Here is a 14,656-nt window from a genome sequence, read left to right on the forward strand (position 1 = left end):
CCTCATCAGTTTGCCCTGTATTTAAGAATTCAGGTGATAAGTCATCTCCCTCTCAGTACAGACCAATAAGTCTCCTGTGTGTTATGAGTAAGTTGCTGGAATCCATATTAAATAGAGAAATAGTCAAACACCTCAGCAGCAATAACCTTCTTAGTGACACACAATATGGTTTCTGCTCTGCAAGATCTACCGCAGATGTGCTGACGGTTATATCCCACAGGATTAGTGAATCTCTTGACAAAGACTTCCTTTCTAGGGCAATTGCTCTTGACATATCTAAGGCCTTCGACAAGGTATGGCATAAGGGTCTACTTCACAAGATTTCCAGCTACGGTATAACTGGAAATGTTTTCTCAATCATTAAATCATTTCTCTCCAATAGGCTCATAAGAGTAGTGGTAGATGGACAAAAATCGGAGGCCTGCAATATAAATGCTGGAGTCCCTCAGGGGTCAATCCTGGGGCCAACTCTCTTCCTGATCTACATCAATGACCTCCCTAAACACATACTTAAATCATTCGTTGACATCTATGCTGATGACACGACCATCTACGGCAACACATCAAAGGCTGTAAATGACAAAGTTCTCTCTGATTCTCTCTCCTCTGATCTCGAGCGCGTGGTTCAGTGGGGGAAGATGTGGCTGGTTACCTTTAATGCATCCAAAACCAAACTCCTATCGATGCCAGCTGGGGATCAGAGCATTGATGATGCTTACATCATCAACGCTCTGATCCCCAGCTGGCATCAATTGTGATGGATGGCTCTCGTCTGGGTGAGGCCCCGTGTTTTGACAAGCTTCTGGGTTTGACCTTTACTCCTGATCTTAAATGGAACACGTACATCAAGTCTGTTGCCAAGGTCGCTGGAAAGATGGTGGGATCCTTCTACCGCTCCAGAAGATATCTCACTACTGATGCAATTCTCTATCTATATAAAAGCCAAGTACGTCCAAGGATGGAATACTGTTGCCATATCTGGGCAGGAGCTGCCTTGACAGAGTACAAAATAGACTTCGTGGCTTAGTGGGGGATGCCCTTTTCTCTACCCTGCAACCTCTCTCCCACAGAAGAGACGTTGCGAGCCTATCCTTGTTTTATCGTTATTTCCATGGCAGGAGGTGCTCGTCTGAACTCCAATCTCTGGTCCCCCCTCGCCAATCTTTCATGAAAAACACCCGTCTAGCTGAATCCACTGTCAAAAGTTTCCCCCACTCTTTATCTGTACCTAAATCAAAACGTGGATTCCATGAACAAAGCTTCTTTCTTAGAACTGCACGCCTGTGGAACTCTGTTCCGTCTGCCTGCTTCCCACCAGACTACAACTTGGATGTGTTCAAGTCCAACGTTAACAAATTCCTAATGAACCGCCCCCTTTGACTTCATCAAATCTCCACACTAACGTAATGTACTTGCAATAACCCTTATCCCTGAGTGGCTTCCGGGCCTTGATAAGTGGTGATCACTGTGTAAAAAAAAAAAAAAAAAAAAACTTATTGGTATATGAAAATTTACTGGATTACACAAACTCAGTACATTACATAGAAGTCTCTCTCTCTCTCTCTCTCTCTCTCTCTCTCTCTCTCTATATATATATATATATATATATATATATATATATATATATATATATATATATATATATATATATTAAAATGTAATTCTTCATGTAAAACAATGACTGTTGTAAAATTTAACTATAGTAAAATCAAATGTACTTGAAGCACTCCGGAGTAACAATGATCAAAAGGACACATTTTGCCATGACACAAATTTTTACAACTTTTACTCCCAGTTGAAACATAAACAAAATAATGCATACATTTATAAAATATATAGTTTTATTTACAAGCACATTTCTTTATGCACTCATTTTTAATTAAGAAAAGGTTTTATGTTAAAAAAAACAAAAAAATCCTTATTTTATGAATCCAAACAATAGTGTCTATACACAAACAAGAGAAAGCTATTGGAATCACCATAAGCAGTTTATTAAATTAATACTCGATTGTAGAAGATTTCACTGTTTTTCCTTTATTCAGAATATGTACATGACAAAATGAGCTTGTAAATACAACTATGTACTATCATTATTATTATTAGTCTATTAAAATGATAATAGTACTAAAGTTATATTATATAACTACATAACTATAAAGAAATAATAATAATAAACTAAAACTGTAAAACATTTTGTAAATTCAACCCCTTTGTTTAATAAGAAATTTTACAAAGTTATAAATGCATATACTATTTTGTTTATGATTTAACCAGAGATTGGTGTAAAGGCAAAATATGTCCTTTTGGGAATTTTTCATTCTGGGTATCTTAAGTACAATTGATCTACTAATGAAAGGTGATTTTTTTTTAAAACTTGTTTATTCTCACTTTTGTTTTACTTGACCTTTTATTTTTGATTTTTTCAGCCAATGGCAGATCATTAGGTGCTTTTAAATCCAATCTTGCTGGCAGCTTGACGGAAGTTAGATTGGAGGGTGACTCACAACGTACTGTTCTCAACAACTCTACACCAGAGCTTCACTTTCGCTCCACATCAACTCCGTTAATTGACTCACTGGCTATAGCAGATAGAGAAACTGGAGTCAGTCCTATTAGCCCCGTGAGGACGGCACCTGAAGGTGAGACTCAGATCTCTACCCCAGTGTCTACCATCGGCCATTCAGACACGGAGGCCATATCTCGAATACCGGACGGGGCATCAGAAGATACGGAATATGTCAGTCCACCGGCCACCATTAGCCATAGTGTTCAGGATCCTGACCAGTCGCATTTACAGATTCAATTCACTATCTCGTTGGCCACGATGAATGTGCAAATGCCACACACTATAGCCACATCAACACATGAACCAACGTCCATCAATTCTCAATGCATGATGTGCAAAACTGCTTCTGCACAAAGACATACAACCCCTACTGCTAGTCCAGGCCCTAGGTCTGATCCTGCAAATGTTTCTGTAGATAGCGATACAGCAGATCATATAAGTAAGTTTCATCAGGGAGAAACCCTAGCTGATTGGTTAAAAAGAGAACCAAAATGTCCTGATCTGCTCTTACCAGAGAGCAGCCAAGAACCAGAAGGAACGACCACAATAAAACCATTGTTTGCTGATGAGGTTCCATCTACATCTGCTATGCCCCCAGGTGGGGAGCAGATTGCCGGCAAACCAAAGGAACCTGCCCCATACAGAAAGTCAGCTCTCAAAAAAAGTAAAGCAGCCCCTCTTGCAAAGAGTGAAGATCTGATAGAGACCAGACAAGAAACTGAAGGATCTGATTGGACATCTCAAAGCTCTCTCATTGGTCCCTGTGCTCCTTCTACGACAAGGAGTGGTCATGTATCTCAAACTACCTTAAATGTGTCCACTGAGCAAGAAACATTGAAAGACACAGTGAAAGAACTGAAACCACCAAAAGAAGAGAAGACCAGAAAAACTGAAAAAATTGGTCCTTTCTCTGAAACCCCACTGCTCAAACTGTCCAGAAGTACAAGCCCTAGTAGTCAGACAGGCGTGTGTCCTCCACAGGTTGGAATTGTCTCACCTATTCGAAGGCTGAAACCAGCCACAGAATTGCTGGAGGAATGTCATAAATACAGAATGGGACACACTGCCTATCGTACTAGGAGCCATCTCAGAGGTGCTCGAACAGACAATGTTGGCAAAAAGCCTCCAACAGAGGCAAGTGCCAAGAAAGCCCAAGACAAAGAGAACATGTCTGAGGGAATTATACATCTACTTGCAAAAAGACTCTCTGATGAAGAAATGCCTGCGCCAAGTCTTGGGTCGAATGATTCCACGCCGCCACCGGGTTCAGTCATCTCTCTGCAACAGTCTGATACTCCACGTTCGTTGACTGAAATTGGCTACCGTATCATGTGTAACATCCCCAGTGGTCAATCAGAACCAACCCTGCTTTCACAGCAGTCAACACAAGCCCAAGCAACAAAGGCTGGTGCCCCTTTGAAAGACGTCACCAATGGAAAAAAAGTAAAAAGTGTAAGGATAGTCAATGGCAAAGGCAGCAGCCAAGAATCATCTACAACAATTTCCACAAGAAGAAGGTCATTTGAATTACCGAAATCCAGTGAATTCCAAACAGACTATCAACCTCAAAGCTCCTCGTCGACAAACTTAGACGGCAGGACAATTGATGAAGGCAAACCAGATTCAACTATAAGTGTATCCAATTCTTTTTCGATGCCTGTTATATCTTCATCTGAGGTGCAAGGTGATGGTGCTAGAAGCCGGTCTGCAACTTGCAGTGCTTTGAGTGAACTTTTCCCATCTCGGTCGACTGATACTATTGAATCTGACTCGGACAAGCTAACAATACCATCAGAGAAGGATATCACGACGATGGAAGTTGTTGGAAGCTCTGTCTTCTATAAAATATCCTCACCGCAAATGTCTAAATCAAGTAAATCATCGGGTGAGGTAGAAGACTCACCTAAAAGCAAACGGTCCGAGCGCGGCAGATCGCCATCACCCACCTCCTCCTCTGACAGACGAACAGGCAAAAAGAAGAAGGGGACCATTGGAGAGCTTTGTAAACAGAGTATGTCGTTTGACCTGGGCGTCTCCGCCAGCCCAGAAATAGAAAAGGAGAGTGTTAAATCTGGTTCTCAACCCCTCGAAGGGGCTGCTTGCAAACCTACCTTTGAGCCCCTGGAAGCAGAGGGCTATGAAGGAGAAGAAAGCTTATCCAGTCAACAATCTGATGAGAAAAGGAAACCACGCAGTCGATTTTTCGATTCTAATTGGTTTCAAAAGTCCAAGAAATTATTCAAAGTTTCAAAGTGAGTATATATTTTTTTCTTCTAAATTTGTTTCAAGCAAATCAAATATGTCCTTGTGTGATTCCAAAATCATCAACAACGAAGCATACTTTGTCTATTAGTAGCACATTTTGTTTTGCTTTTATCGGTTCCGTTTGTCTATTATTTGTTTTTGTCTTTTTTATTCACCCCTAAACAAGGTATATTGACTTAAGGAACTATTGCGGTAGGGACCAGATTTATTGATGGACAACCTGGATGTGCAGTAAGTTCACATTATATTTAAATATCTGCATGTTAATACAGTCAGGAAACAGAGAGCAGGGAGGGAATTCCAAAGGCAAGCAGTTTGAAAAAAAAGAAACAGTTAGAGTAGAAAATCTCCCAGAATCTAAGGACGACTCTAGAGTGATGGGTGGAATTTTGTAGTTACTCGAGTGCGCTGCAAGTATTTTCATTCAAGGAATATAAATGCAGTAAGTTTATCAGAGTACATTCTGTGGATGCACTTTCAACACAAGCACATGGATGCAACTCTGTGATAATGCCACAGAACTGGAGCTTGGTAGACAGTGCAAGATCTTTTAGGTTTTATGACATATCAACACTTTTGGAGTTATTTAATATCAAAACATAACACCTATTGTAAACAATTCATTATACAACATCTTCAATAAGTTTTTATTTATTTTAAAATGTTAAAAAGACTTTTGACAGGTTGCCTAATAATTGCTATGGCGGACAATGTGCTCAGAGTGGAGGAATGGCTTATCAGACAAGTAAAATACATGAGGAGTTTAGTGTAGATGTTGAAATACATCAATGATCAATCTTCATTGTTGTTCTTAAGACTCTCTCCGATGAGCTCCGAACAGAGTACCAATGGAAACTACTGCATGCCGATGATGTAGTCATAATAGCAGAGACAATGAATGAGGAAAGACTGAAAGTAAAGAAAAAAGTCAAGAATAGAAAAAGTATGGCAAGATAAATGTGATGGTTAGTGGCTCATTGAAGACTCTAACCAACATCCATGTACAATATGAAGAAGGATCTGAGGAGCAATGTGATTCAATGCAAACGCTGCACTTTATGTGTGCACAAAATGTGCAACAGAATGCATGGTAGGCTCACACTAGATTCAGATGTATGTAAGAGATTTCTGGAATCAGCATACCCAATTGAGGACTGTCCTTACACAGAAATTCAAATATGACATGCTGAAGGTGGTAAACTCTTTTTGCTACCTGGTGGTCGTGAACTAAGTTCGATCATCAGAATCAAGATAGCTTGAAAAAAGTTCAGATCCTAACATTCCTAGTCCTAACATTCACAGTCACCCAATTATTATCAGGGGTAATTTCTTTGATAGCTACATAGAAGTGTAATGTATGGCGGCCAGTGTTGGGTCCTCATTTGTCTGACTCCAGAACAATGATTTGATGTATATGCAATGCAATGCTAGACCAGATGCAAAACATTAGGTTACACTACTTGAGAAATTGGCCATTCCAAAACTTGATGTCCTAAAAAGGGAAAACCGTATTCATTGGTTCAAGCAGAATTGAAAAAGAGAAGGAGTATATCAGCACTTCCTTAGATGAGACAGAAAAAACAAAGCCGGACACCCTAAGAAGATAGGAAAACAATCAGGTAAGACAGAAAACAGTGGCAAATGGAGACACTCAATCCTTATAATTGTGATCATTGGAGAGTTAGAATATGAATAGCAAGACATTGTCAAAGTAACAAACTTATACACTATAAATAAAATAACAAAACTTATACACTAACCAAAGAAACAAAACTTGTACACTATAAATAAAGTAATAAAACTTATACACTATGACCAAAGTAACAAAACTTATACACTATAAACAAAATAACAAAACTTATACACTGAAAACAAAGTAACAAAACTCATACACTATAAAGTAACAAAAGGTATACACTATAAATAAAGTAACACAACATATACACTATAAATAAAGTAACAAAACTTATACACTATAAATAAAGTAATAAAACTTATACAATATAAATAAAATAACAAAACTTATACACTATAAATAAAATAACAAACTTATACACTATGACCAAAGAAAAAAGCTTATACACTATAAACAAAGAAACAAAACTTATACACTATAAACAAAGTAACAAAACTTATACTCTATAAACAAAGTAACAAAACTTATACACTATACACAAAGTAACAAAACTTATACACTATGAACAAAGTAACAAAACTTATACAATGTAAAAAAACGTAACAAAACTTATACACTAAAAACAAAGTAACAAAACTTATACACTATGACCAAAGAAACAAAACTTATACGCTAAAAATAAAGTAACAAAACTTATACACTATAAACAAAGTAACAAAACTTATACACTAAAAATAAAGTAACAAAACATATAAACTATAAACAAAGTAACAAAATTATACACTATGAACAGTAACAAAACTTATACAATGTAAAAAAAACGTAACAAAACTTATACACTAAAAAAAAGTAACGAAACTTATACACTATAAACAAAGAAACAAAATTATACATTATGAACAAAGTAACAAACCTTATACAATGTAAAAAAACGTAACAAAACTCATACACTAAAAATAAAGGAACAAAACTTATAAACTATAAACAAAGTAACAAAACTTATATACTAAAAATACAGTAACAAAACTTATACACTGTGAACAAAGTAACAAAACTTATACACAGTGAACAAAGAAACAAAACTTATGCACTATAAATAAAGTAACAAAACTTATACACTATAAATAAAATAACTAAACTTATACACTATGACCAAAGAAACAAAACTTATACACTATAAATAAAGTAATAAAACTTATACACTATAAATAAAGTAACAAAACTTATACACTGTAAACAAATTAACAAAAGTTATACACTATAAACAAAGTAACAAAACTTATACACTATGACCAAAGAAACAAAACTTATACACTATAAACAAAGTAACAAAACTTATACACTATGACCAAAGTAACACAACATATACACTATAAATAAAGTAACAAAACTTATACACTATGACCAAAGTAACAAAATGTATACATTGTAAACAAAGTAACAAAACTTATACACTATAAACAAAGTAACAAAATTTATACACTATAAACGAAGTAACAAAACTGGAAAAGAAATAAAAATTTGTTTAATTTATCATTTTTATGGTGCCATCTTGTTCTATGACATCTTGAACTATTTTGCTTTAGCTTTTCCTGGGCATTTAATAGGGTTAGGATGACTTGTATACTGATTTTTTCTTGTGGAGTTTTTTTAAAAACTAAAGTTTCAGAAAACAATCACAAACAATTGATAAATTAAAATCATTTATTGGAAAAGAAGGTTTAAGAATTAAAGCTTTTGTAAATTTTTTAAATGTTTGAAAATCTGATGCAACAAGTTGTGAGTTATTTCCAGAAATATGTAGCAAGTATGCGATATTCAAGTGAATGGCAAACACTTTTAATATATATTGTTTTTTGTGTATAAGTTTTGTTATTATAGGAAATACAGTTTTGATGTTCCTATTTATTTTCCTCTCCACGAGGGCAGATTTAGACACAAGGTCAGTTTTTAATGTGGGAAAAATCTAGCTCCCCAAAAAGGGGCACTCTGGATAAGAACAAAAATAAAAAAAAAATAAAAATTGTCTCATGAAAGATTTCTCCTCCACCGACCAAGGCCAGAAAAAACGAAGTGCAGCATCAGAACAGATACTACACTGTGATCTTTACCCGAAGGCCAATTCAAATTTTAAAATAAATGATGACTTTTCGAAGGCCTATATAAATAATTTAACACAAGTTACCATAGCTGGAGGAGGATTGCAGATTCATATATTTCCCAATGATATTAATCACCACACTAGATCCAATGGGTTTTGAACATTGCTTAGTCTATTCCATAGTCTGCAATAATATCTTTTAGGCCAATCACATGCCCTGTTTTTTTAAGTTCATGTCTATTATTATGAGATCTGTTTGATGCTTAGATTAAAAAAACCTTTAAGTATTAGCAAAGATTGATAAAAGTAGGAGCATGAATGCTTGGATTTTCAGTTCTTTTGGGCAAATTCAGATGAAACAATAAGAAATGATCTTCAAAACGTTGATTGTAAGATCATCAAATTTTTTCACCTCAGATGAAAAATATTCTATCACCATTTTCAAATGATTTTTACTTATTTTTAGTTCATTGTATGTTTTTCCTGCAGTCTTCCTAAATTATGTACAGTTGAATCCCACTTTTGGAGTAAATATGCCACATGGAATTTATGAGTAAATGAAGCATTAAACTATTTGGATTTAAACCCATCTCTTCTAGTAACAGACATATAGAGTTTATATCTCTATCACAATATTGAATGACAAGATTGGCCATCTCAGAGCCCTGTACCAAATAGCATCAAACAAATATGGCCGAAACTTAAAAGGAGAGTTAGTCAGTTGGCCCCAATGAATATTATCTCATACCAAAGTAGCTGGTAAAGGGATCTGTATGAGTCAGATATGGCAAAAGAAATTGAACCGATTATTCATTCTGTGAGAAGTCACTGAAAATATTACAAATGCAGAAAAATTTCTTGAAAACGGACATTGTGTAATAAATATTTTTATACGCATTGTAGTTTTTAAAACAGTGTGTGTGCATGTCTAGGTTTATGTAAAATAACCCAAACCTTTTGAAATAGCATTTTTAGTGGTAAAAAAATGTTTACACTTTGGTATCCAAGTTTACAGTTGTTTCCAGGCGAGGTTTATTTTTAGTTATACAAATAACACACAAGAATTAGCAACAGTATTTATCATCAGATTTCATGAAAATGTCGATTCGTATCCAGGAAAAAACAATAATGTCCAAGAAAATATTTATGTATGCATATGTGTGTGTATGTGCGCATATGTGTGTGTATTCAAAAATTTATAATAACAATCATGTTTCAATATGAAAAGTTATAAAAGAATGTGAATTTTACGGACGTTTCAAGGTAAATATCTTCACTAGTTTTCAAAACGAGTTCGCGTAAAATGGAAATGTAATGAAAAGTTATTTCCTCTCATGAGAAAATCTAACACATTTTGAAAACTATTAAAAATATTCATCTTAAATGTAAAATTCATATCTTTTAAGGGTTTTCACTTATAAACTTGAATGAAATTAAATCTTATTACAAATCTTCTAAAGTATATATTACTAAGCTCTATTTAGTATGTATTGGATATTAAGCTTTCACGTGACAATTTTAATAAGTTCGAGGCACTACTAATTTGAAACACAATCACATTTGTGTAGCCATTCACCATAATTTTTTTATTTATAAATACAATTTCTTTAAATTATGTTTTAACATATTATATTTATATATGTATAATTTAATCCTCTTCTTACTTTTCTTTTTTACAAATATATAAATCAAGTCAGCCGAATTTAGACTTTAATAGCAATACATTTGAGAATAAGTTAAAAGGAGAAATGGTAAAGTTACACAGGAAATTTATTACATTATCAAGTCAATAAAGGTTACAGAAAGGGGTACAGAAGAGAAATCTCTTTAGGCCATGATATATCAAAGCTAAATGTTTCTCATCAAAAGAGGAGAAAAAGCAGACATTATGCAAATATAAGAGTAAAAAGACAAAACCGACTTTAAAAGCATTTAGATTAGAAATGAAAAAAGTTGTGGGAGGTAATATGATGGAGACAAAAGAGAGATGAGCAAGAAAGAAACAATAAAAAAAAATAAAGAAATAAAAATAAATTAATTAAAAAAAAATGTTCTAATTTTTGAAAACATTTTTCTGTTTTTTTGCTTCTCTTAATCCGGTAGAGCTTTATTTTATCCTGATAGGTCTGTCGAATCATTGAAAATTTATTTTTCAGCTTAATTTTGTTACTATATATATATATATATATATATATATATATATATATATATATATATATATATATATATATATTAGTCATCCCCTGATAGCATTGTTGTTTAGAATTCATTAGTGTAACTTATATAATATTTATTTAATTTTCAGTGTTATTTCTGTCATGTTAAAAGATTTCTGCAATTTGTCATATTTTACAATCAACTGGTGACAAGAAGTTGCTTTTTCATCTTTTCTTTTTTTCTTTTAGGGGCTCACAAGTTGCTGCTTTTTGTCTTTTGTCCTATTTGAGAAACAAAAAAAAAAAAAACCGCTGTACAACGTTTGTATATGCTGTCGGAATATATGCATGTGTCCAACACATCATCCCATTCGCATTTTATCTTTTCAAGATTGCATATGATATTAGGTTGAAAAAATTATTTGGGACATATTGCCCCATTTGTAATTTGTAACGTTTTATTCGCTTTTTGAATGCCCCATTTTGAAATGAGTAAAATGTCAATTTTGGCATTCAGCGATATAAGATATTTCTCAATTATTTTTTGCATTCTTTTATTTTTATTTTGGTGACTCATTCCAATGGTTTATGATTTTCTTTTTATTATTAGTTCTTTATTTTACTTATTTATACTACTTTTTTATCATTATTATTTTATTATTATTAATTGTACTCACTAGTTCTAACACAGGGCATCATCAGAAATTGCTCACTGACAATAACCGACAGTCTGAGTGACAGCAAGTCAGAAGGATTGAGGAGGATGGAAAAACCGAGGAGAGAAAGCATTAACTCCATTGGATAAGTGTGAAGAGGATTGGAGCTTGGGAAGGCTAAATTGCAATGACGACTAATGGTCGTTGCTGGCGAGATATCAATGGCAAGCAGCTGTTGCAATAACTCAAATTCATTTGCAAAGATTATCAAAAGTAGTGCTCGGGATCTAGAAAGATTTATGAATAGTCACTCAGACTGCAGGGAACACCACCACCACCTGTTGCAATGTTAACCTGTGTTAGAACTCCTAGTGAGTACAAGTAAAAATAATGAAACATCATGCTGACATGCAGTCCATCAAATTGAATATACGTGTGCATGTGTATGGTGAGCTGGGGAGACACCAGGAGTACTTCTAAAGGTTTTAAAGGATGCAGTGTCTCAATAACAACTGATGCAGCGAGTTTGTTCCATGCTTTAGTCATTCTGAGCAACAACAAAAAAAATGTTTCTGAAATGTTTTCTGACTTTGTAGGTGTGCCCTCTTATGTTAGACACATGTAGATCAAAAAAGTGCTCAGAATTGTTGATGGCGATGAGTTAATAATTCTGAGAGTGCTGCCAATCCAATCCAAGGGAGACAAGACATTTAGAATATGGCACATGTCTGATCGACATTTTATTTTGTCAATATACAGGAAGGCATTTAATAATTCACATTTAATAACATCCATTTAATAATCTGCAGCTGATATTATTACTACGACTACTCGTCCTTGCAATTTGCACCGTTTTTTTTTTTTTAAATAATCATTAACTAAAGTGTTGTCCCTACCCATTGCTTTTTTTTCCATTTATACTTTTTTTATTTAATTAATGCAGAGCAAAAGTAAAGAAAATAAAGAAACTAGCAGGATCTGAGTCCCAGCGTTGTCCGAGTGAAACAGAAACAAATGATTTATCTTTTTTTTAAACAACTAAGTCTGTGTCGTATGAAAAACCTCTACATTAATACTATTTTAATATTGCTGACATAATTTTTTTTAAGCAAATACACTTGGAATATTAATCAAAAACGTTTTCCTCTCTTTACCCATCCATTTGTGACAATTTTGCGTTAAAACAATCTTTATAATAAAGTAAAGTCGCTGTTTTACTGTAAGTAATTGTTTTTGTTTTTTGTTGTGTCTTTTTTTGTTTGTTTGCCATTTGGATTTCCTGCAAGTGGTAAATAAACATACTAAAAAGTAAACAGCATAGTATTGTACTATCATATATAAAAGATTACAAAATGGAAAAATTGTTTGTAACCCCCTCTCCCCAATAAAAAGAACGAAAGAAGGAGATAACTGTTTTTCTCATAAATATTTCATTTAATTTTTTTAAACTAAAATATTTGTATAAATCACTGAAAAACTTTAAACTTCAAATTCAACATATGATGACAATGGCGTTTCCTGGTTTAGTCAAGACATTGGCATAAAAAACATCTGTGACTTATCTGCATTAATAAAAAATATATCTAATCTGTTCTGATGCTACATGTCATCTGTTCTGTTCTCAGTCAGAGAAGGAGAAATCCTTTTCGACTGAGGCAATTATCCATTAAAAATTTTCTAAGAAAAGTTATAAAATAATTTTGAAGAATGTTCTAAGAAGAGACAAATTATTGTTCTCACCACGACTAACACTTCGTTAATCTCGCATTCAATCATATATTCCTTTACTCGCGGTAAGGAATCATGTATCACAGTGTTGTGCATTGAAAAGATAAAAGAGTGTAATTTTTAAACCAAATATCAGAGTATCAATTTCAATGAAAAATCGAAAATGTTTACTGATGCAGAATTCAGAAATTGTATCGAATAGTTGTATTTCAAAGACAATATTGTGAATCGTTCATTAAGTTTTCTGGAGCAACCAGTGTTTGTTTAATTTTTATTTGATGGAAAATTATAGCACAGTGATTCTTGTGGCAGAGCTGGTCTTAGTTATAGGCAAACTAGACAGCTGCCTAGGGCCTCCGATTGGTGAGGGCCTCGCACAGGAATCATAAGAAAAAAAACTATATACATAATGCTAATTATGCATAAAACAAAATAGATGCGTATGAATATAGACGTGTGATATCAACACACCGTCTTCTCTTGATACTTTACATTTTATTCATTTTCATGGTTTGAATACTGCTGTTCCAAATGTAACTGTAACTAACTTCGTATAGCATCGATAATTCCGATTACTGTCGCATTGAGGGAAAGAAGTTTTTCCAAGTTGAAATGAATAGAAAAAACTATTTGAGAACAACAATGACACAAGAACGCCTGCACAGCCTGGCAATGATATCTATTGAATGAGATATCATCCAGTCTCTGGATTATTCACAATTTATTCAAAACTTTGCTGCCATCAAAGCACAAAAAGTTGATTTTTTAAGGTTTATGACATCTGCATGTGTACACACATTTCAGTTATTTGTTGATTTAGATATAAATATAATTAGTTTTTAATAAATTGCGTAATTTTATTTTTTCAATATTTATTGTTATTTTTCGATTTTATTTGGGGGTCACCAAATTTTCTTCTCCTAGGGCCTCCAATTATCTAAGGTCGGCCCTGCTTGTGGCAGTGATAGTAGATAAATAGTAGTGGTAAAAGAGGGTGCCATCTTCTATTTGGAAGGCTTATTTGGAATAATCATGGAAAGCAAAACGTGTATGAGTGTTTAAGGTAATTGGAATGTGAAATAGATTAGTATAAATGAAGTGTTTGATTATATTACTATTATGTCCGAATGCGAGGGAGGACAATTTTACTTTATTGTAGAGATTATTCAAGTGTGAAAAGCAAATGTAAAAAAAAAAAAATGATTTATTTTTTTCATCATTTAGAAAATGAGGAATAAGAAACTAAGATTAATATTTTAACAAAAATGTAATTACAATTTGTTGATTAACCAAAATATTTTTATACTGAACCAGTTTTATCCATTTATTTTTTTATTTTTTTTTTAAATTTGATTTTTAGGATTTTTGTTTATTTCCTTTTGTTTATGAGTTTTTTTTTGTTTTTTTTAACTTTCTCTCGTTTTTTCATCTTCACATTTAGGTGAGAAAAACCAAACAAAGAATCCGTCATAATAACTCCGGTAAGTGTGAGAACTTTTCTTTAAAAGGAAACAAAAAACTCTTTTTTGAGAAAAAGTAAAAGGATTC

General features: G+C 33.6%; 1 protein-coding gene across 12 annotated transcripts in view; it reads left to right on the forward strand.

Annotated features, from left to right (window-relative positions):
- Positions 1 to 14,656, forward strand: part of LOC145279902 (uncharacterized) — a 378,849-nt gene that overhangs the window by 359,645 nt on the left and 4,548 nt on the right. For all 12 annotated transcript variants that reach the window (XM_080131434.1, XM_080131438.1, XM_080131441.1 and 9 more), the window contains 2 exons: positions 2,427 to 4,818; positions 14,550 to 14,589. In XM_080131434.1, coding sequence (XP_079987560.1) covers positions 2,427 to 4,818; positions 14,550 to 14,553 — 2,396 coding nt within the window. In that variant the 3' untranslated portion in view covers positions 14,554 to 14,589. The remainder of the gene's footprint in view (positions 1 to 2,426; positions 4,819 to 14,549; positions 14,590 to 14,656) is intronic.

Source organism: Euprymna scolopes, chromosome 7, assembly GCF_053919585.1.
Source record: "Euprymna scolopes isolate OS-2025 chromosome 7, ASM5391958v1, whole genome shotgun sequence".
In the NCBI taxonomy this organism is placed as follows: domain Eukaryota; kingdom Metazoa; phylum Mollusca; class Cephalopoda; order Sepiida; family Sepiolidae; genus Euprymna; species Euprymna scolopes.